At 39.5% G+C, this 20,977-nt stretch overlaps 1 protein-coding gene across 6 annotated transcripts in view; it reads left to right on the top strand.

Moving 5' to 3' along the window:
• LOC5578996 (autophagy-related protein 2 homolog A) overlaps positions 1-20,977 on the top strand; it is a 116,838-nt gene that overhangs the window by 58,091 nt on the left and 37,770 nt on the right. For all 6 annotated transcript variants that reach the window (XM_021857284.1, XM_021857282.1, XM_021857281.1 and 3 more), the window contains exon 3: positions 15,892-16,219. In XM_021857284.1, the coding sequence (XP_021712976.1) occupies positions 15,892-16,219 (328 nt within the window). The remainder of the gene's footprint in view (positions 1-15,891; positions 16,220-20,977) is intronic.

Here is a 20,977-nt window from a genome sequence, read left to right as displayed (position 1 = left end):
CCATTTTGATGAGTTCAGCTCCAATACCATCTTTACCAGCGGCCTTATTATTCTTGAGCTGGTGAATGGCATCCTTAACTTCCCTCAATGTGGGGGCAGGTTGGTTTCCTTCATCCGCCGTGCTGACGTAGTCACTTCCTCCGCTGCCGTGACCCTCGTCGCCTGTGTTCTCCGTGCCATTCAGGTGTTCATCGTAGTGCTGCTTCCACCTTTCAATCACCTCACGTCCGTCCGTCAAGATGCTTCCGTCCTTATCCCTGCACATTTCGGCTCGCGGCACGAAGCTGTACTCGTCCATGATTTTCCATAGCTCTTCGCGGTCGATGCTATCATAAGCCGCTTTGAAATCGATGAACAGGTGATGCGTTGGGACTTGGTATTCACGGCATTTCTGGAGGATTTGCCGTACAGTGAAGATTTGGTCCGTTGTCGAGCGGCCGTTGATGAAACCAGCTTGATAACTTCCCACAAACTCATTTGTTATTGGTGATAGACGACGGAAGATAATCTGGGATAGCACTTTGTAGGCGGCATTCAGGATAGTGATCGCACGATAGTTTTCACATTCCAGTTTGTCGCCCTTCTTGTAGATGGGGCATATGACCCCTTGCTTCCACTCCTCCGGCAGCTGTTCGGTTTCCCAGATTCTGACAATCAGCCGGTGCAGACAGGCGGCCAACCTCTCCGGGCCCATTTTGATGAGTTCAGCTCCAATACCATCTTTACCAGCGGCCTTATTATTCTTGAGCTGGTGAATGGCATCCTTAACTTCCCTCAATGTGGGGGCAGGTTGGTTTCCTTCATCCGCCGTGCTGACGTAGTCACTTCCTCCGCTGCCGTGACCCTCGTCGCCTGTGTTCTCCGTGCCATTCAGGTGTTCATCGTAGTGCTGCTTCCACCTTTCAATCACCTCACGTCCGTCCGTCAAGATGCTTCCGTCCTTATCCCTGCACATTTCGGCTCGCGGCACGAAGCTGTACTCGTCCATGATTTTCCATAGCTCTTCGCGGTCGATGCTATCATAAGCCGCTTTGAAATCGATGAACAGGTGATGCGTTGGGACTTGGTATTCACGGCATTTCTGGAGGATTTGCCGTACAGTGAAGATTTGGTCCGTTGTCGAGCGGCCGTTGATGAAACCAGCTTGATAACTTCCCACAAACTCATTTGTTATTGGTGATAGACGACGGAAGATAATCTGGGATAGCACTTTGTAGGCGGCATTCAGGATAGTGATCGCACGATAGTTTTCACATTCCAGTTTGTCGCCCTTCTTGTAGATGGGGCATATGACCCCTTGCTTCCACTCCTCCGGCAGCTGTTCGGTTTCCCAGATTCTGACAATCAGCCGGTGCAGACAGGCGGCCAACCTCTCCGGGCCCATTTTGATGAGTTCAGCTCCAATACCATCTTTACCAGCGGCCTTATTATTCTTGAGCTGGTGAATGGCATCCTTAACTTCCCTCAATGTGGGGGCAGGTTGGTTTCCTTCATCCGCCGTGCTGACGTAGTCACTTCCTCCGCTGCCGTGACCCTCGTCGCCTGTGTTCTCCGTGCCATTCAGGTGTTCATCGTAGTGCTGCTTCCACCTTTCAATCACCTCACGTCCGTCCGTCAAGATGCTTCCGTCCTTATCCCTGCACATTTCGGCTCGCGGCACGAAGCTGTACTCGTCCATGATTTTCCATAGCTCTTCGCGGTCGATGCTATCATAAGCCGCTTTGAAATCGATGAACAGGTGATGCGTTGGGACTTGGTATTCACGGCATTTCTGGAGGATTTGCCGTACAGTGAAGATTTGGTCCGTTGTCGAGCGGCCGTTGATGAAACCAGCTTGATAACTTCCCACAAACTCATTTGTTATTGGTGATAGACGACGGAAGATAATCTGGGATAGCACTTTGTAGGCGGCATTCAGGATAGTGATCGCACGATAGTTTTCACATTCCAGTTTGTCGCCCTTCTTGTAGATGGGGCATATGACCCCTTGCTTCCACTCCTCCGGCAGCTGTTCGGTTTCCCAGATTCTGACAATCAGCCGGTGCAGACAGGCGGCCAACCTCTCCGGGCCCATTTTGATGAGTTCAGCTCCAATACCATCTTTACCAGCGGCCTTATTATTCTTGAGCTGGTGAATGGCATCCTTAACTTCCCTCAATGTGGGGGCAGGTTGGTTTCCTTCATCCGCCGTGCTGACGTAGTCACTTCCTCCGCTGCCGTGACCCTCGTCGCCTGTGTTCTCCGTGCCATTCAGGTGTTCATCGTAGTGCTGCTTCCACCTTTCAATCACCTCACGTCCGTCCGTCAAGATGCTTCCGTCCTTATCCCTGCACATTTCGGCTCGCGGCACGAAGCTGTACTCGTCCATGATTTTCCATAGCTCTTCGCGGTCGATGCTATCATAAGCCGCTTTGAAATCGATGAACAGGTGATGCGTTGGGACTTGGTATTCACGGCATTTCTGGAGGATTTGCCGTACAGTGAAGATTTGGTCCGTTGTCGAGCGGCCGTTGATGAAACCAGCTTGATAACTTCCCACAAACTCATTTGTTATTGGTGATAGACGACGGAAGATAATCTGGGATAGCACTTTGTAGGCGGCATTCAGGATAGTGATCGCACGATAGTTTTCACATTCCAGTTTGTCGCCCTTCTTGTAGATGGGGCATATGACCCCTTGCTTCCACTCCTCCGGCAGCTGTTCGGTTTCCCAGATTCTGACAATCAGCCGGTGCAGACAGGCGGCCAACCTCTCCGGGCCCATTTTGATGAGTTCAGCTCCAATACCATCTTTACCAGCGGCCTTATTATTCTTGAGCTGGTGAATGGCATCCTTAACTTCCCTCAATGTGGGGGCAGGTTGGTTTCCTTCATCCGCCGTGCTGACGTAGTCACTTCCTCCGCTGCCGTGACCCTCGTCGCCTGTGTTCTCCGTGCCATTCAGGTGTTCATCGTAGTGCTGCTTCCACCTTTCAATCACCTCACGTCCGTCCGTCAAGATGCTTCCGTCCTTATCCCTGCACATTTCGGCTCGCGGCACGAAGCCTTTTCGGGATGCGTTGAGCTTCTCGTAGAACTTTCGCGTTTCTTGAGAACGATGCAGCTGTTCCATTTCTTCACATTCCGCTTCTTCCAGGCGGCGCTTTTTGTCCCGGAATAGGCGGGTTTGCTGCTTCCGTTTTCTTTTATATCGCTCCACGTTTTGTCGCGTTCCTTGCTGCAGCATTGCAGCCCGCGCTGCATCCTTCTCCTCCAAAATCTGCCTGCATTCTTCGTCGAACCAATCGTTACATGTCCTCCTTTCCACGTACCCGACGATGCTCTCGGCTGCGTTGTTGATGGCTGCTTTTATGTTGCTCCAGCAGTCCTCAAGAGGGGCTTCGTCAAGCTCGCCCTCTTCCGGCAACGCTACCTCGAGATGCTGCGCGTATGCGGCAGCGACGTTCGGTTGGGCCAGTCGCGCTAGGTTATACCGAGGCGGGCGTCGATACCGTACATTGTTGATGACGGATAGTTTTTGGCGCAGTTTCACCATCACTAGATAGTGATCAGAGTCGATGTTAGCGCCACGATAGGTTCTGACGTCGGTAATATCGGAGAAGTGCCGTCCATCGATCAAAACGTGGTCGATTTGTGATTCCGTCTGCAGTGGTGATCTCCAGGTGTATCGATACGGGAGGCTGTGCTGGAAGTAGGTGCTGCGAATGGCCATGTTCTTGGAGGCGGCAAAATCCATCAGTCGTAGGCCGTTCTCGTTCGTCAGCCGGTGGGCGCTGAACCTTCCAATCGTCGGTCTGAACTCCTCCTCCTGGCCAACCTGAGCGTTCAAATCACCTATGATGATCTTGACGTCGTGGCTTGGGCAGCGATCGTACTCGCGTTCGAGCTGCGCGTAAAATGCGTCCTTGTCATCATCAGTGCTTCCTGAGTGAGGGCTATGCACGTTTATGATGCTGAAGTTGAAGAACCGGCCTTTGAGCCTCAACTTGCACATTCTTTCGTTGATCGGCCACCAACCGATCACACGCCTTTGCATATCACCCATCACTAAAAAAGCTGTTCCCAGCTCACGTGTGTTGCCGCAGCTCTGGTAGATGGTATGATTACCTCTAAACGTTCGCACCATCGAACCTGTCCAGCACACCTCCTGCAGCGCTACGATGTCGAAACCGCGGATCTTCAGTACATCGGAGAGTATGCGTGTGCTTCCGATGAAGTTGAGAGATTTGCAGTTCCACGTACCGAGTTTCCAATCGCTAGTCCATTTCCGTCGCTGTGGTCTTTGCCGATTGTTCCGGTCCGTATACTCTCGTTGACGTTCCTGTGCTGATGTGTTTTTACGGCTGGCTTGCAGGGCCTGACACCAACCCCCTAGATTTCCGGAGGACCATTCCCCCTAAATGTTCGGAGGGCCATAGTGCGCAGTTTAGCTTAGAGTCCTTCTCTGGCACTCGGACGATGATCAGCCGCCCCTGACATGGGGAACAGACGCTGTTGTGAGCCGCTCCTAACATGGAGTACAGACGCTCAAGGTTTGCAGAAGCAAACCCCCCCTTCCCTGTCAGCATACGACCAAAGTTCCCACCGGGGGTTGGTTACCCGATCTTCCCTAAGGTTACTCGTACCCCGGCCAGTACCGCGAGGAGGTAGGGATAGGAGTTGCTGGGCAAGAGGCTAAGGACCGCACAGAGGGGTCTATTTTATTCCTTCAGGTACGCGAGGTACCAATGGTACGCCATGCCCAGCCATTTACCAACCAACCTGACAAGAATTTCTACGCAATTTCCTTTACGGTTATTTCAAAGAATTGCTCAAAAAATCCTCGAGCGATTCGACTTGTGTTTCATTATTGAGTTACCTTGATTTTTTTTCAGGAATTTTTCCAGCATTTCATCTCAGAATTACTGGAGTTTTTCCGAACATTTTACAATGAATGACGCAAAAAATCCCCACGAAATATTCAAAAGTTCATTTTTTTAAAGAAATGCTTCAATCATTCCTACACATCTTTTTAGAGATTTTGTCCTCTGTTTTCCAGAAGTTCCTTAGAAAAAATCTGCGGAATATCATCCAGAGATGCAATTGATTTTCTTTTCTTTTCTTCAATCATCTTAGCAATAATCTAGAAAATCTTGTATAATTTCCTCAAGAGTGAGGTCTTCTAGAAACCCTAATTCATCAGTCACCCTTAAAGTTACACAAATCTTAATAGAAGTTGCCCTAAGATTTGCTTTCGGAATATGTCACGATATTTTTTCAAAGATTTCTCAGATTTCTGTAAAATTACATTAACATTTCGTTGGAGCAACACATTGAAATCTCCTGGTAGAATGCTTGATTTTTTTTAAACTTCCTTGAGAAATCTGTTAGAATTATTGGATGAACTTTCAAAAAATCTTAGGGTTAATTCTTGAAAGTAACTTTAGAGAAATTTCTAGTTAAAATCTTGAAGAAATTCTGAAGGATAATTTTGTAACAAATCCTGAGAAATCCTTGGAGACATCTGGAGTGGTTTCAGATTAAATATTCCAACATGGAGGATGTTCTAGAAAAACCGATGAAAGAATCACCGGATAAAATCCTCGAGGACAAGGGCTTTCTTGAAAAAAAAAAAAAAAATCAGAAATAATATATGAAGGAATTCCTGTTGGAATCCCTGAGGTATTGTTTGAGTTATTTTTTGAACAAATCCAGGTTTTATTTAGAGATATCCAAAACATTTTTGTTCGAGATATCTCTTGGAGAGATTTCGTTGGAAATAATCACTTAATTGAATTCTGAAGAAAAAAAATATTTCAAATAAAGTTATCTATCCATTCATCTAACCTGAAGAAATCATGTGTCATAATGTCACGAGAAATTTCCGAAACAAGTTTTAGAAACATTATCATTAGTATAAAACTCTTTTCTCCTGGTTACTGTTAGGTTTCGTTTTTAAATATTTTATTTTTGGTTCCTACTTAGTCTCTTTTTTCAGGAAAAAGTTTTTGAGTTTCCTATTTTCGCTACCAGAACTGCTCTATGCACAATTTTTAAAAGTATTGGAAAATATTTGATTTTAGAAAAAAAGAAATTAAACTTTAAATTTGATATTTCATAGCAAGTATGATTAGCCCTCTTTTTCCCCCGACTTTTATCGACTATTTCTTTACGAAAAAGCGTTAATAAAAAAATTACTTGAACAAATAGAGTTGCAAATGCGCTAAATTATTCGAAACCAATCCAGCAAAAAATATTCGTTTTTACAAAACAAAAATTGTTGATTAATAGTATAACTATATTATAGTTTTACTTTATAAAAAGTTTTTTTGTGTACCGTTAAGTCACCAGTCACCGTGCGGGCTCCATTCACCGTGCACATATACAAATTTCTACAGAATATTCATACAATTTTCACAAATTATTCTTTTGTCATCAAAATAAGATAAAACTGATAAAATGAAGTAGTTTTTGTCACAAAGCATTTTGAAAAACCTAGTTTATGTAGTCAAAATCATGTGAATTCTGTTTGATAATGAGATTTTTCAACACTCTTAGTAGAAACGCCAAAAATTACCATTTTTCATTTTAACGTTAGAGTATGAAATTTTTCAAAATTTCAACAAGTTTACACTATGGATACTACTAGTTAGATATATTTCATCGTATGAGCAATGAAATTTAATGCAATTTATAATTTTTTATTGTGTTTCAGTCAAAACCCAAATGCACGGTAAATGGACCCTTTTCAATATGTATGGTTCCCATTACCGTGCATTACTGTAAAAAGCTTGAAATTATTCGGTAATATTAGATTTATTGTTATGTTGTAATTAAAAAACTTCATATTGAGTGTTTGAGTGAATATGAAATGGTTTGGACAATACAGTCAAACCGCATATAACAATTTTAATGAAAAATTATGGATTTAGTAAATTTTTAAACTTTTCATGGTTTTTATTATAAATTAAGATTTTAATACTCTTAAAATTGAGTGTGCATACTACTAGCAACATAGTTGCTCCATTACCAACGTTTCTTCAAGATACAAAATTGAATCATGACGAAAACTATATGCACGGTGAATGGTGCACTAGTGTGCACGGTAAATGGTGACATAAAACGGTACGAGGCGACCTTAACATGACATATTCAAACATATTTTTAGAGTATTTTTTGTTATCCAACACTAGTTTTATATTTTTTCCTGAATTATTATATAATTGCACGCTACGTAGTGGTATTCTAGTACGCATTAAATTATTTGGAAAAGTAATACAATTTATTGAAGTGCAAATTTTTCTTAAATGCACGGTGAATGGTAGCTTGACGGTATTGGGTTAATCTAATGTGTAGATCTGGAGCTACCATTGGAAAGAATGGGTTGATTTAGAACTCTTGAACATTTATCATTTATCTTAATTATCATATTTAAATGTTAAACAGGTCGGACGGGATATACCGGGGCTTGATAATCCGGGTTTCTATTATCAATTTGAGATATTTTAAAGAATTTGGCTTTTTTCTCATGTTGTTTACAGATTTAGAAATGAGAGTCTTATAAAATTTACTGTTTTCGTCAATCAATTACGTATCTTGGAGATTTTTTTAAACCTGGAATTATTTTTGAAAGCCTGGAAAAAACTGGAAATATCAGGGAATTTAATTTCTGTTAATGAGTAGATACCTTGGTATGAAAATTTCTTAACCGAATGGGTCAATAAGTATTCTCTAGAGAGATACATTCGAAATGACATTTCTTCTCAACTGCGTACTGCGATTAAAGAAAAAGTTGTTCTTGACCATTTCAGACAAGTAACCCCCTACGCATCGAGATTACTTTTCAACAGCAAATCAGCCTTTACCAGCGAGATTTCATCGATGATTATGGAGATTCCTTGAAAAATCCTAGCGGGCTACTGGATCGCTAATAGACTTCTAGTTATTCAAGCTAGTTTTAAACTTTGTATGTTTGATCAAATTTCCACAAGGATTACTCCAAAAAATCTTCCAAGAATTCTTTTAGGATTTCCTGTAGATATTCTACCAGTAATTGTACTGATTCGTTCAGTTGTTTTTATGCAAATCTTCCAAAAAACCGCAACAGATTTTTTTTCCTGGTAAAATCACAAGGTTTTATAATAGAATTAACCCTTCAGTCGTCGCGCGGTTTGCAATCGTCAGAACCACCACGTTGATGCTGTGTACGATAAGCGATGTTTTTTCACCATTGTTGGACAAAATACAACAGCGCGACGACTGAACTGTTAAAGAAAATCGTTAAGGAATCATTCCAGGAAATCTTATTAGAATTTCTCTAGGAGTTCTTACGGCTATTTTTCAGTAATTCTTCCAGACATTTTTATAGAAATCCCTCCTCTCCGGAATTGCCCTATGAATTCTTCCAGGGGTTATTCCACGTTACTTTTACATAAATTCCCTAAAACCAGAAATTCCTCATGAGTTTTCTACCGGATTTTCCATGAATTGTTCCAAAATTTCAACCAGGATTAACTCCTGCGTTGACTTCGAATGATTTCTCAAATAATTGCTCAAGTTGATTGGCCATCACAAAATGCTGCAGCAATTATTCCTGTAATTCATACATACATTTTTCCAATAATTCCGCCCAAGGTCTTTCAGAGATTGCTCTGGAATCCTTAAGTGTACACACTCCCAACAAATCTTGTAATTTTAGGTATTTTGGATGCACATAGTGTCTGATTCGAGAAATGTCGATCGCAGTGCTATCGTTTTCGTGTTCTTTAATTCTTGATTATTGTAGGAGTTCTCTCCAACAAGATTTCTTTTAAAAGAACCTCCAAAACCAAATACTGGACCTCTCCTTGTTCGTTTTCTTCTTCTTTAGTATGTTACTTTTCAACTGGGATAGAGCCTGCTTCTCAGTGCTCTTATGAACACTTTCACAATTATTATCTGAAAGCTTCCTTTGCCGATTGGTATTTTTTTGTATTCGTATATAATAATGTGCCAAGTATGTACGAAGATACTCTATGCCCTGAAAATTAGAGACAATTGCCATAACGAAAAGATTGAGGAACCTGTGGGATTCGAAACCTTAGCTTAGCTTGGTCCTGCTGAATAGCTGCGAAATTTTTGGTTGAAATCTTTAAGAATTTTGAACCAAAATTCCAGAGGTAATGTTAAAAACAATTACAGAGTAATTTTTTAAGATATTATTAGAAAATGTGCTGGTTCAATTCTTGGAGAGGTCCTAAACAAAAATATAGGTGGAAGTTCTGAGGTTAATTCCGGAAGGGCTGTGGGCTGCCTTAAGACATTTCTGGTAATTTGTTTATCTAGTTTATTAGACGTCTTAGGCATTGTTTTTCTATAATCAACTCACCAAGCTTTTTCAATTTTTATCTTACCTCCACACTGTTTTTTTTTTTTTTTTCTATCTTTATTAACGAGATTTTTAGCCCTGGGCTAGTTCATCTCGGGACCAACGGCTTTACTTCCCTTCCGAAGGAAGACGTCACTGAAAATTTTAGTGACTATCTCGGGGATGGGATTCGATCCCAGGTCCTCGGCGTCAGAGGCGTGTGTTCTAACCACTACACCAGGTCCGTCCCCCACCTCCACACTGTGCCGTCGATACCTCCACATTGTAAGTCGTCATATGCCTTGACCTTTGAACTTCCCATTTCAATCCCACACACTATGTGTGGCTCTGAACCAGTTATTTACATTAATTATTAGGCATACAGCACAATCCTACGTAGCAAACCATTTCGGTACCATGGCTCTTTTACTCGTCTATTTTCCTTCTAGTCTAGCTTTTTTTTCTTGCTCAGACAGTCTCTGCTTGCCATTGACAAAAATATTCGCCTTCCGTTAGCGTAGCGTACCCCACCTCGTAGATAGTCTAGCTAGCAGCACCCTCCTCGAAGATGTGTCATTCTGTTTATGTCGTGGGCATTATTATTTTGGTCGAAGCTGAGAGTCCACGACGCCGGGTCATGACAAACGGCGCTAGCAGCGAACTTCCCGCATCGTACCCAACCATAACTGCGTTGTAGTTTTACTACAAAGTGATGCTTTTTTGTCGCTTGCTTACATTCTAGTTCTAAACATCAGTAAATCCGAGCCGCGCCGTTGATTTGCGAGGCACGTGTTTGAGATATTGCTGTTGTTGGTGTGCTCGTTGTTTAGGAAAAAATAAGCGCAGTTCATAGCTTCACCGTTTGTTGACGGTACTGTTAGTATTAGTTTCAATGAATTAAAGTGTTAGTACGAACCGTCAGTAAACTTGCCTCCACGACTGATTCCGTTGTAGAGATTGATGCGATCTAAATCTGTACATAGTGAATCATGTCGAACTGATTGTTTCGTAATATTTTCTGAGGCGTTGTTTTTATTTTTACGATTAAGACAAGGACAACGCCATCGAAAGGTGGAAGCAGTACTTCGATTAACTCCTATATTAAGCTAGGGCATAGGCAGTCATAGTTAAGACAACCGACAATTTGTTTTTTTTTTTCAGTCTGGGAATCTACCGAATTTTACTGAAATAGGATCTTGCTGAAAATGCTAAAGATTCGTTGAAAAAACTAGTAATCGCGCTAGAAATATAAAAAATATTGCTTGGAAACGCTGCATGTTTGCAAATAATCCCAAGAGTCAACTCAGATCCACAAGATTCCGCTAGGAATCCCTAGAGTGCTAAAAACGGTGGCCGATTCCGCTGGATATTCTCAGGTTCAGGCTAGAAAATTGCATGTGTCCACTAAAATTAAGGAGTCTACCTAAGGATCCAGTTTAGTAACTGCTTACTAAGAGTTTTCAAGTTCCCACAGAGAATTGCCAAAAATCTTATTACACAAAATCTGCAAGGTATCCTCGGGATATAACTGAGGAATGAGAATCTCTAAAATCTCGTGCAGCACTACAAATCACTACATTTTAACGGTTTTCAACGGATCCAACCAATTTGTTTGATTCGCGGATTATATGGGCATGTACGCCCACCTGCAAAGTTAGGCAGTAGAGAATGGTTTAGGACTCCAAAGTTTTCGTATGAGTCGAAGGAAATCACCGCCAGAGTCTAAAAAACATTTTTCTTTTGCTACAGGCCAATAATACGTACAGATTTACAGCGCTCCATTGCATCAATTCATAGACAAATGTGAGAGAGCAGTAGGAAATCGCGTAAAATTTTCACAAGCATGAATGAAACAAAGCGTTCCTCTCCGCCAAATACGTAGCCCTACATGACACCTCAGCTCACTGCACTAACCAGCTCTTGGTGCGGAGCTCAACAAAAAAAAACGCAAACCTGACGGCAAGTTATTTACCTTTTTCAGTGAGCTGCATTTGCCATCTTTGGACATTACTGGGCGGCTGCTATAAGAAACAGCTGTGCCTGTAGAACTTCCCCGTTTGTGTCTTGTCCCTGGATATTACGGTTGAAGAGTGCAGCGCACTGAAGTTCACAGTCACTAGCGGTGTACGGTGGCGCATGTCAGTCCGCGTATGCACTTACACTACCCGCCAAAAGTATTGAAACGTTCCACTGATAAGCAAAAGGCGTTGCAATATTCAAACCGAGTGTCGCAATACTCGGTGAAGCGATTCCATACTTATGGCGGGTAGTGTATGTACTCTTTGCTTTGTTGCTCGCAGGGGTAAGAGATGCCGGACGCGATCGATGTGATAGGCTCGGTTTGGCGTAGAAGTACCGTATAGCAGAAAAAAGGCATTGCTACACCACACCGGTCCCGGCATTTGCGCGTTGCAGAAATAAGTTGGCTTATTGCTTCCAAGCTATCGTATGTGGTTCGCGCTCAGACCGGTGCATTGGGTATCACTTATCATCTATCTTTGTTGACCTAGAAGACGGAAGATTCGGATGAGAATGCGCTTTGGAGAGGGACTGCGAGTTGACCCCACATATCGTTGTGAATGGTTCTGGATAATGACTCCTCCTGACGAAATGGTCTATGCTTTGCTTTGTTTCGAAAATCAGATGATGACATTATTTTAGATGAACAGTAGCAATTAAAAGTTATTTGCACTCTCATGTAGCAGGCCCCAAGGAAGGCGAGGAACGTTCATGTAAATCTAGAGCTATCGTAGTTTTTTTGTAGTTTTTATAGTTTTCATAGACCGTAAAGGACAAGCTTCTTCAAATGCTAATTACTATGAAGTAGGACATTGGTATATCAATAAAATTTGATCGCACCAAATCAGCAGAAAGTTCTCAGCTTAGTGACCGGGAATTTCACACTAAGTTACATTGAAGGGTTTGAAGTAGATGTAGCAATGGTCAGATCAGGATTATTCCTTTATGACGGGTCCATTCTTCAACTCGAAACTAATTCTGTTCAAGCAACTGATGGGTGATCGTCTTTGACAAGTAATCCAAGATTTGTAGTACTTCTTCTTCATTGTTGTCCGTAACTGCGGTAACAGGTATCGAGGTTTTTCCAGGTCTTAAAAAAATATTCCAGATACAAGAAATTCTCTAAAATACATAAATGATTGACGATTTTTTCATTCCAGATTTCATTTATTTTCAAAAATAGGAATTTTGCTTCGAAACACGAAAAAAAATATGATTTTGATTTAATTTCCACGAAAATCAAGAATGCTTATCGAACGATCTATGAATTAAGTCTACTTTAACCTAAAAAAACCTTTCTCTTCAAATGGATTTAACTTTATGGACATCAGCGACGTACCCAAACAAATTCTCTGGAGGGCATTGTGTTTTTTTTTTCATAGATGATTTCTCCAGGGAATCAGGGCTGGTAGTGACTGGCCGTCTTGGAAATGCCAACTTCAAAGACCTCTTTCTTGAAAATAGAAACCTAGCAGGAACCACATGAGAGTTTCATTTCTTAGAACATTTATAAAACAATGAATTCTAAGTGAAATTACAAGCATAACTGCTAGTTTTACTGTAGATTTCTTTCATAAATTACTCAGAAAATCTTCTCAGGAGTTTGATTTGTGATTTTTTACGAATTTTCCTAACAAATCTTCCAATAATTTCGTTTTAGATACTCGAATTCAATCCGGATTTTTTTCTAAGGGTGTACCTCTAAAGATCGTTTCTTTTTCAAGGAATTTCCTAATCTTCCAGAAATTTATTCTACTACTACTTCTCAAATATTTCCGCTTAAAGCATATTTAAGAATTACATTTTTTTTATTACCAAGGAAGTTTTCACAAAAAAAATCGCTCATTCATCAAGGTATGTCTCTAGTAGAGTGCCCATTTCCCGGCCATTTTGCTTGTCCCGGGATTCGGGAGAAAAATCTAAACTTGTCCCAGAAAATCGTGGAATCCTGGGATGTCTCAAATTTCCGCTAAAACGAGTATTTTAGTTGAAATGGAAGTTCAAATTCAACAATACAATGTGTTTCAATGGAATAAAAAGATAATGTAATTTTCCAAGATATAATAAGATATAATATATATAATATATTATAACAAATTATATTTCATATATGACTTCCTTATTCTGATGAAATAACTTAACAAAACCTAACTTGATTAATTACGAGTTCGCTAAGATTTTTTTTAATTTCTGTATAACATTTATGAATGTAAAGATATTCATGTACGGACTGTAATTGCAGTAGAACCCTGTAATTGCTGTGGAACCTTGAAAAAAGATGTGAAGAATCCATGGAGATTTGGAAATTTTATTTGAAAAATGTTCAAAGCATTGATTCATTCACATTCTGTGCCGAACCATATTCACATTTTTTGTAAGTCTCCCAAATAAATAAGTTCTGTAAAATCATTCGTGACAATCGGTCGCGTTTGAGTTTACTCCAGAAATCAAAACTTCGCAAAAAATGCAGCCCACTTAGATTGGAAATTCTGGAGAAATGCCAAGAGAAATTTCTAGAGAAACTTCATGAGGATATCAAGTCGAATTTATTGAGAAATTATTGGAAAAGTTTACAATAGATTTCATCGAGTAATGCCTGAAGAAGTTTCGTAGATGAACTTTTGAAAGATTCTTCATCAAAACTCTTGGAATAATTTAAAAAAATGGCTTAAGAATTATTGTAGGGTTTCTTGGTAAAATGTCGAAATGATCTTTTATGTTTCTAGAAGTAACAACTAGAAAAATATGTATAATCTCTGTAAAAAAAATACTGGAGGTAGTAGTAAATAGGATTTTCTGAACCAAATTCTGAAGAAATTCGTCTAAGAATCCCTGGAAAAACCGCTGGTAAAATTCCTGAAGGAGTATCTGAAAGTATTTAAAAAGAAATCTCAGTAGAAATCAGTAGAATGTCTCGGGAACTGAGAAAACCGAAGCATGTCTCGGGATCTGAGAAAAATATCGTTAAGTGCACAGAGACGTTATTATAATCACCTTATTTTGAAGAAGCAAATTTCAAGTACCACTCCATATATCGATGTGATAAATTTATCATATAATTCTGTAAAAAATTTTTAGCTTCATCGGTTAACAAAAACTCGAGATTTGCTTCTGCAAAGTTTTGAAGAAAATTGTTAGAGTGGGACGAAATGCATGGATCATCTTTGGTTTATCTCAAGAATTAAAAGACACGGACACCGTCTTAAGCCATTTAGCCGCACACACTGTAACTTAACACCAGAAAATGGACAAACATGCTCCAGTGGCACAACCAAGAAACATTCCTAACGAAAAGTTTCGATGGATGAAGCAGGAATCGAACCCGCACCCCATGAAACGATGCGCTTAAATGTCTGACGACACTAATCGCACGGCCACGAGGCCCACGTATTGCTCATAAATGCTTCCGGCGATTATTCCAGAAAATGTATCAAGAACTCTTTTTGTTATTTTTTGAGGAACTCAATATTCTCAATTATTATTATTTTTCAATAATTATCTTGTAATTCATCTGGAAAACCAAGACTTCCTCAAAAGTTAGGGAGTTTTTCAGGGATACTTTCAAGTGTTCATCAGAAATTTCTACATATGTTTCATCATATGTTACTGTAGAATTTGTTGTGAAACCCTTTCAAAATTTTCAAGAATTTCTCCAATAGTATATTTAAATAATTTAAGCCTATGATTTGGGTAGGCATTGTAGATTTAACATCAACATGATTCTTCCATGTCTGAATCATGTAACAAAACATCGAACGATACGTTACCTAATTTTTTTTGTTGAAGTTATTCGTTATCATCGTGAGATTGCCAATTTTTTAGCGTTTCGCTTTGCCTATTTTGATCGTGTTGGTTTGATCTAATGCGTGTTTGAAAATTAGCCATTCACGCACTCAATCTTAAAAGGTTTGCGTTGCTCGGAACATCTCAATTGCGAAAAGACCTTCAATTCTCGGCTCCATCTTGAAAACAAAATTTGCAACATTAACAAATGGCTGTAATGAATGGTAATCGTACAAATTTATCGCTGTTTGCAACCGGAACAGGCCTTCGATGTGTTTTCTCGTTGCAACTGATTGCTGCTATCAATAATTATCGCGAATGGTGTGCTGCTGGTCTTTCCAATGAGATAACGAAGGACAGGTTGCCACGTCGTCGTAGTTGATTTGCGTCGACTAGACGAGATATACGTCATCCCCAAGGCTACTCCTCCGTCCGACAATAATTGGTCGTTGTGGCGCCTTAGCGATCGAGTTCAACATTCTTTGCACATTGGGCTAAGTTCTCCTTCTCTATGTATGCTTCCTGTATTTTGAATCGAAGATGGTAGCAGCAGGAGGTTATAATTGTACTCAACTGATTCAATTATCGCCCAAGTGGTAACATTTTTAACCTTTGATGCTAGGGTTTGATAAATGGTTCTCCACGTGTACTAGGGTTCCTATAAGAAGCTGTCCCATTGACTTCACTCCCCAATTAGCATAACCATGATGAATTCATCGATGTGCCTAATTCTATTGCTTTCTTTCGTTTTTCCTTCATTACAGGCACTGAATGATCTCTGCGAAGGACAGGGCTGGGGAATCGAGGTAATCTGCGGTCATATTGGTGAAGTCACTGTCAACATTCCCTACGAAGCCCCACTAGCCAAGGACAGCTCAATAGAAGTGAAAAATCTGTCCATCAGTCTTCGCCCAAAAGCCCGAGTAACCGATGGCACGTCGATGTTCGAATCGATGTGGTCGTCAATGTCCAGCTCAATGCAACTAGCACAGGAGTGCCTGGAAAGGGAAGGTGGCTGCGCCGAATCTCCCTCTGCCGCTCCGACCAATACCATCGAAGGGTTGGAGAAGTTTGCACAAATCATCGACAACGGTAAGTGGCGCTGTACCAGGCTAGGCAAAGTAATTGTTTTTTCGACCGTTCTATGAAAACGAAACGCGCAATAGTATCTACCTTGGCTCAGAGTCCAGAGTCGCTAAAAACAAACCAGTGCACAATGGTCCGAATCGATAATTTAGCAAGCAAATAAGTGTTGCCTCTGTTTTCGTTGATTTTAGACGTATGATGTCTCCAGAGAAGTTGTTCGTAATTAAGTTGACTACTTTAAAGTACAAGATTATTACAGAAATTTCTCCAAAGATGCCTACGCCAATACTCCCAACAATTCGTAGAAAAATTTCCGCAGACATTTTTAAGTAATTCTCAAACCAATTACTCTATATTTGCCTAAGAAAATCTTGCAGCACTCCAACGATACTATCTCCAGTAATTTTCACAGAAATCACTTTAAACATTTTCCATGAGAGCATCCTATGAATTCCCCAAGAGATTTTTCCACTAATTCGTGAAAAAATCTCGTTTCTTCTTCTTCAAGTAAATTCTTCATTGATTCTTCAGAAGTTTATTTAGGGTTCCACACCAATAGATACTAAAGCAATAAATCTAGGTAATCCTTCGATCATCATCTTCCTAATTTTTCAGGGATTCCGTCCTATGCGTTTCCTGAGATTTCCTCAGAAATCCCAGAATTCATTAATTAATTCATCGAGGACATTCTTGGGAAACTTCTAAACAAAATTTTTGCGGAATTCCTGGAGCAATCTTAGGGGGAATCTCCGGAGTAATTTCTGTAGATAACCTTAGGAAATTCCTGGTTTAATCCTTAAAGAAATCCTGAACGACAGTTTTGTAGAAGCATCTCTGAACTACTGGAGAAATCTTTGGAATATTATATGAAGAAAACTTTGAGAAAACACATAAATAATTTCTGATGAAGTTTCTCGAGAAAATTATAAAAAAATTCATAATGTAATACGAGTGATGCTCGTTATAATGTCAAAAAAGCTGCGTCTGTTTTCATCATTGGTCCTCTGGATCTATTCCGGCATTCCTTGGAGGACCGACTCGTAGCCATAACCCGAATAAATATCTCAGGCTACAGATTTTTTCTCGTAATAAGCATTTATATTTATATGATACCACTACGACCAAAAAGCTCTTGAAATCTTCAAAAAACATCATACTGTTATTTTCAGATTTCTTGGAGACATTCAATGGATTTGTATGTTTTTTTTCAGAAAAGCTCCTTATTGTATAGCCCACATATTATTTTTTTTTTGTTTTGATGAATTTACTAGAAACAAAGAAATTGTATATGGGAAGTGTCGATCCCCAAACCAAAACATGGCGAATCTTGGTGCAGGTGATCCAGTATTCGCCACCCCACTTATCAATAAAAAAAACAAAGTTAGTACCACCCAGTGAACCACGTATCGTATAGGAATGTGCACCAAAAATCTCATATTCATACGTCAAAAATCAGAATCGCACAATATGCCAAATCAAAACGAATTAATGTTAACACAAATTGTATATAATTCTCCACTACGAATCATTGTCGACAAACTTTGTTGACAACAAACCATGCCATAAATGGTATAATCTAGAATCACGACAAGTTGTTTAAACTGACAGATCATATATCAATGCAGACTAGCATCAAATGAAATCGCAATGGACCGATGCACGAGTTCACTATTTGACGTTTGAGCGGTGCCGTGTTATTTACGTGACCATGGCAACGAGTGAATTCGGCACCGCTCAAACGTCAAACTAGTGATCTCGTGCATCGGTCCATAACTTAGCAAAAATTTGCTACCCGAGGTTGATATTATCTGGCGGTGGTTTTCAAAGAACAACAAAGCGTGAGTGCTGTATAGCAAGCTTCCTTTCATATTGGCAAATAATCACATCTCATTCATGAAGCAGTCTGTGGTGTAGTGGTATGGTACCAGGTTAGGGAATCCAAAGGTTCGGTGTTCGAATCTCGCTGGAAACTTTTTTTTTTATTTTTATCGGAATTTTGTTGCATCGTATTGCTGACCATGAAAAGTCTGAAAAAATCGTGGGAAGTGCGTATATGGCCTCCACTTTGGTGTGTATATGGCGTTTTCATGCATTTTATACGAGTGATTTGATTCAGATATAATGATGTATAGCAAAATATATACCAACCAAAATGTTGACTGGGCAATTAGTTCCGCTCTAATCGCTTATCTTTGACAGATACGCGTATTTCGACTACCACTTGTAGCTTTCTTTAGTGTCAGTTACTCGTATCCACTAGTGGAATGTACTCCAATCTACTTCTTTGATACTCTAAAAATAATGTTTTTGGATATTTTCTGTTGATTAGGTAAATCAAAATATTTTTTTGTTCAATGAGTTTTACAGACAATTAAAAAACGATTACATTATCTTCTACAGCATGTAAAAAATAGAATCGGTCGAGCGTTCATATTGTTAAAGTCAAGAGAAGTCCACCTTCATCTTGCGAAGCATGCGCATGTAAACACTCGTGTTTTCGTCGGACTTGACGCTCTCTTCAGAGGAAGTAGATGACAACTTGACGCATTCTTTAGAGGTAGAGTATAAACAAACGACCCAGATAGCGTTAGATAGTTTTAATGAAATTAACTCATCGAGTTCTTCTGTTAACTCATCAGGTTCTTCAAACGCTGTAAAAGAAATTACAACTTATTGTCAAAATTTTAACAGGATGAGAAGCGCAGCCAAATTGACTGAAATTCATCGCAAAGTATCAGGTTGCGCATACTCTGTTATTCTGGGAACTGAAACGAGTTGGGATGAGAGTATACGAAGTGAAGAAATTTTCGGAAATAATTACAATGTTTATAGAGCTGACCGTAATTATCAATGGTCTGAAAAAAAGTCAGGTGGCGGAGTTTTAATCGCAGTTTCAGCAAAATTGATCTCTGAAATTATCGTTACCACTAAATTTAAAGAATTTGAGCACGTGTGGGCAAAAGTGCAATTGTCAGGTGAGACACATATTTTTGTCTCCGTATACTTTCCTCCTAACAATGCGTGCCAAGAAACTTACGATAAGTTTTTTAGTGTAGCGGAAAATGTTATGTCTAGTTTACCCCCTGAAGTTAAGGTTCATATTTACGGTGATTTTAATCAACGCAATATTGAATTTATACCAGATATGGACAATGATAATATATTACTCCCAATCATTAGAGAAAGCGAATTGCTACAGTTTATATTTGACAAAATTGCAAACTTAGGGCTTAATCAAATCAACCATGTAAAAAATCAACAAAACTGCTATCTTGATCTCTTGCTAACGAACGTCTCTGATGACTTTTGTGTTAATAAGGCATTGACTCCTTTTTGGAGAAATGAAGTGTTTCACACGGCAATAGAATTTTCTCAGTTTATTTCTAATACAGATTTATATATTGACAATGATTTGAGGAAGTATTTGACTATAATTCAGCAAACTATGACAACATTAGAAATAAATTAAATAATATAAACTGGCAATCGATTTTAAGAAGTAGAGATGATGTAAATAATTCAACTGAAGTTTTCTACAATTGTTTGTTCAAAATCATATTAGAAGAAGTAACAATCATTAAAAGAAGATGTAATGGTTTTTCAAGACATCCTGTCTGGTTCAATAAAGAAATAATAAATTTGAAGAATCGTAAACAGAAACTACATAACATTTACAAAAATCATGAAAGTCAAGAGAATTTACAAGTATATCTGAACATGAGCGAACAGCTTAATTCAGCAATGCGATTGGCATATGAGAACTACAACTCCAAAACTGAGCAAGAAATCAAAAACTGTCCAAAAAATTTCTTCAACTATGTTAAATCTAAATTTAAATCCAATAACTTTCCTTCTACAATGTATTTTAATGATAAGGTTGGCCATACCTCACAAGAAATATGTAACTTATTTTCATTTTTTTTTCAAGAAGTTTACACAACATTCACTGAAGCTGATCGTGATTATGAATATTTCGATTTCCATCCTGAATTTCCTAACGATGTTGGTATCAGTCATATAAATGTTCATGAAATATCGAATGGTTTGAATAACTTGGATGCAACCAAAGGTAATGGACCGGATGGAGTTCCACCAATTTTCATGAAAACTTTAGCACCTGAATTAACTACTCCTTTATTTTGGCTCTTCAATATGTCACTGGAGTCTGTAGTATTTCCAAAACTGTGGAAAAGCTCATACCTTGTTCCCATTTTCAAATCAGGCAAAAAATCTGATGTAGTTAATTATCGTGGCATTGCCCTTATTTCGTGCATTCCGAAGCTCTTTGAGGCCATCATAAATGAAAAAGTATTCATCCAAATCAAAAATACAATAACTACATCGCAGCACGGCTTTTTTAAAGGGCGATCGACAACCACTAATTTGCTTGAATTTGTAAACTATTCGTTGAGTGCTATGGAAAATGGAAATCATGTGGAAGCTTTGTACACAGATTTTAGTAAAGCATTTGACCGTGTTGATATACCCATGCTTATATTTAAACTGCGGAAAATGGGTATTGAAGCCAAACTGCTGGAATGGATCGAATCATATTTAACCACTCGCGAGCTAATAGTGAAATTCAAAGGAAATAGGTCAACTCCCATACATGCCACTTCAGGGGTTCCACAAGACTCTCATTTAGGTCCGCTCTTGTTCATACTGTTTGTGAACGACTTGTCTTTTATTCTTGACAAACTAAAAGTATTAATATATGCTGACGATATGAAACTTTATCTGGAAATAAAAACTGCACAGGACATA

The sequence above is a fragment of the Aedes aegypti genome, chromosome 1 (genome assembly GCF_002204515.2).
Source record: "Aedes aegypti strain LVP_AGWG chromosome 1, AaegL5.0 Primary Assembly, whole genome shotgun sequence".
Taxonomy (NCBI): domain Eukaryota; kingdom Metazoa; phylum Arthropoda; class Insecta; order Diptera; family Culicidae; genus Aedes; species Aedes aegypti.
Note: the sequence above shows the minus strand (reverse complement) of the source record. Positions and strands in the feature narration are given on the sequence as shown.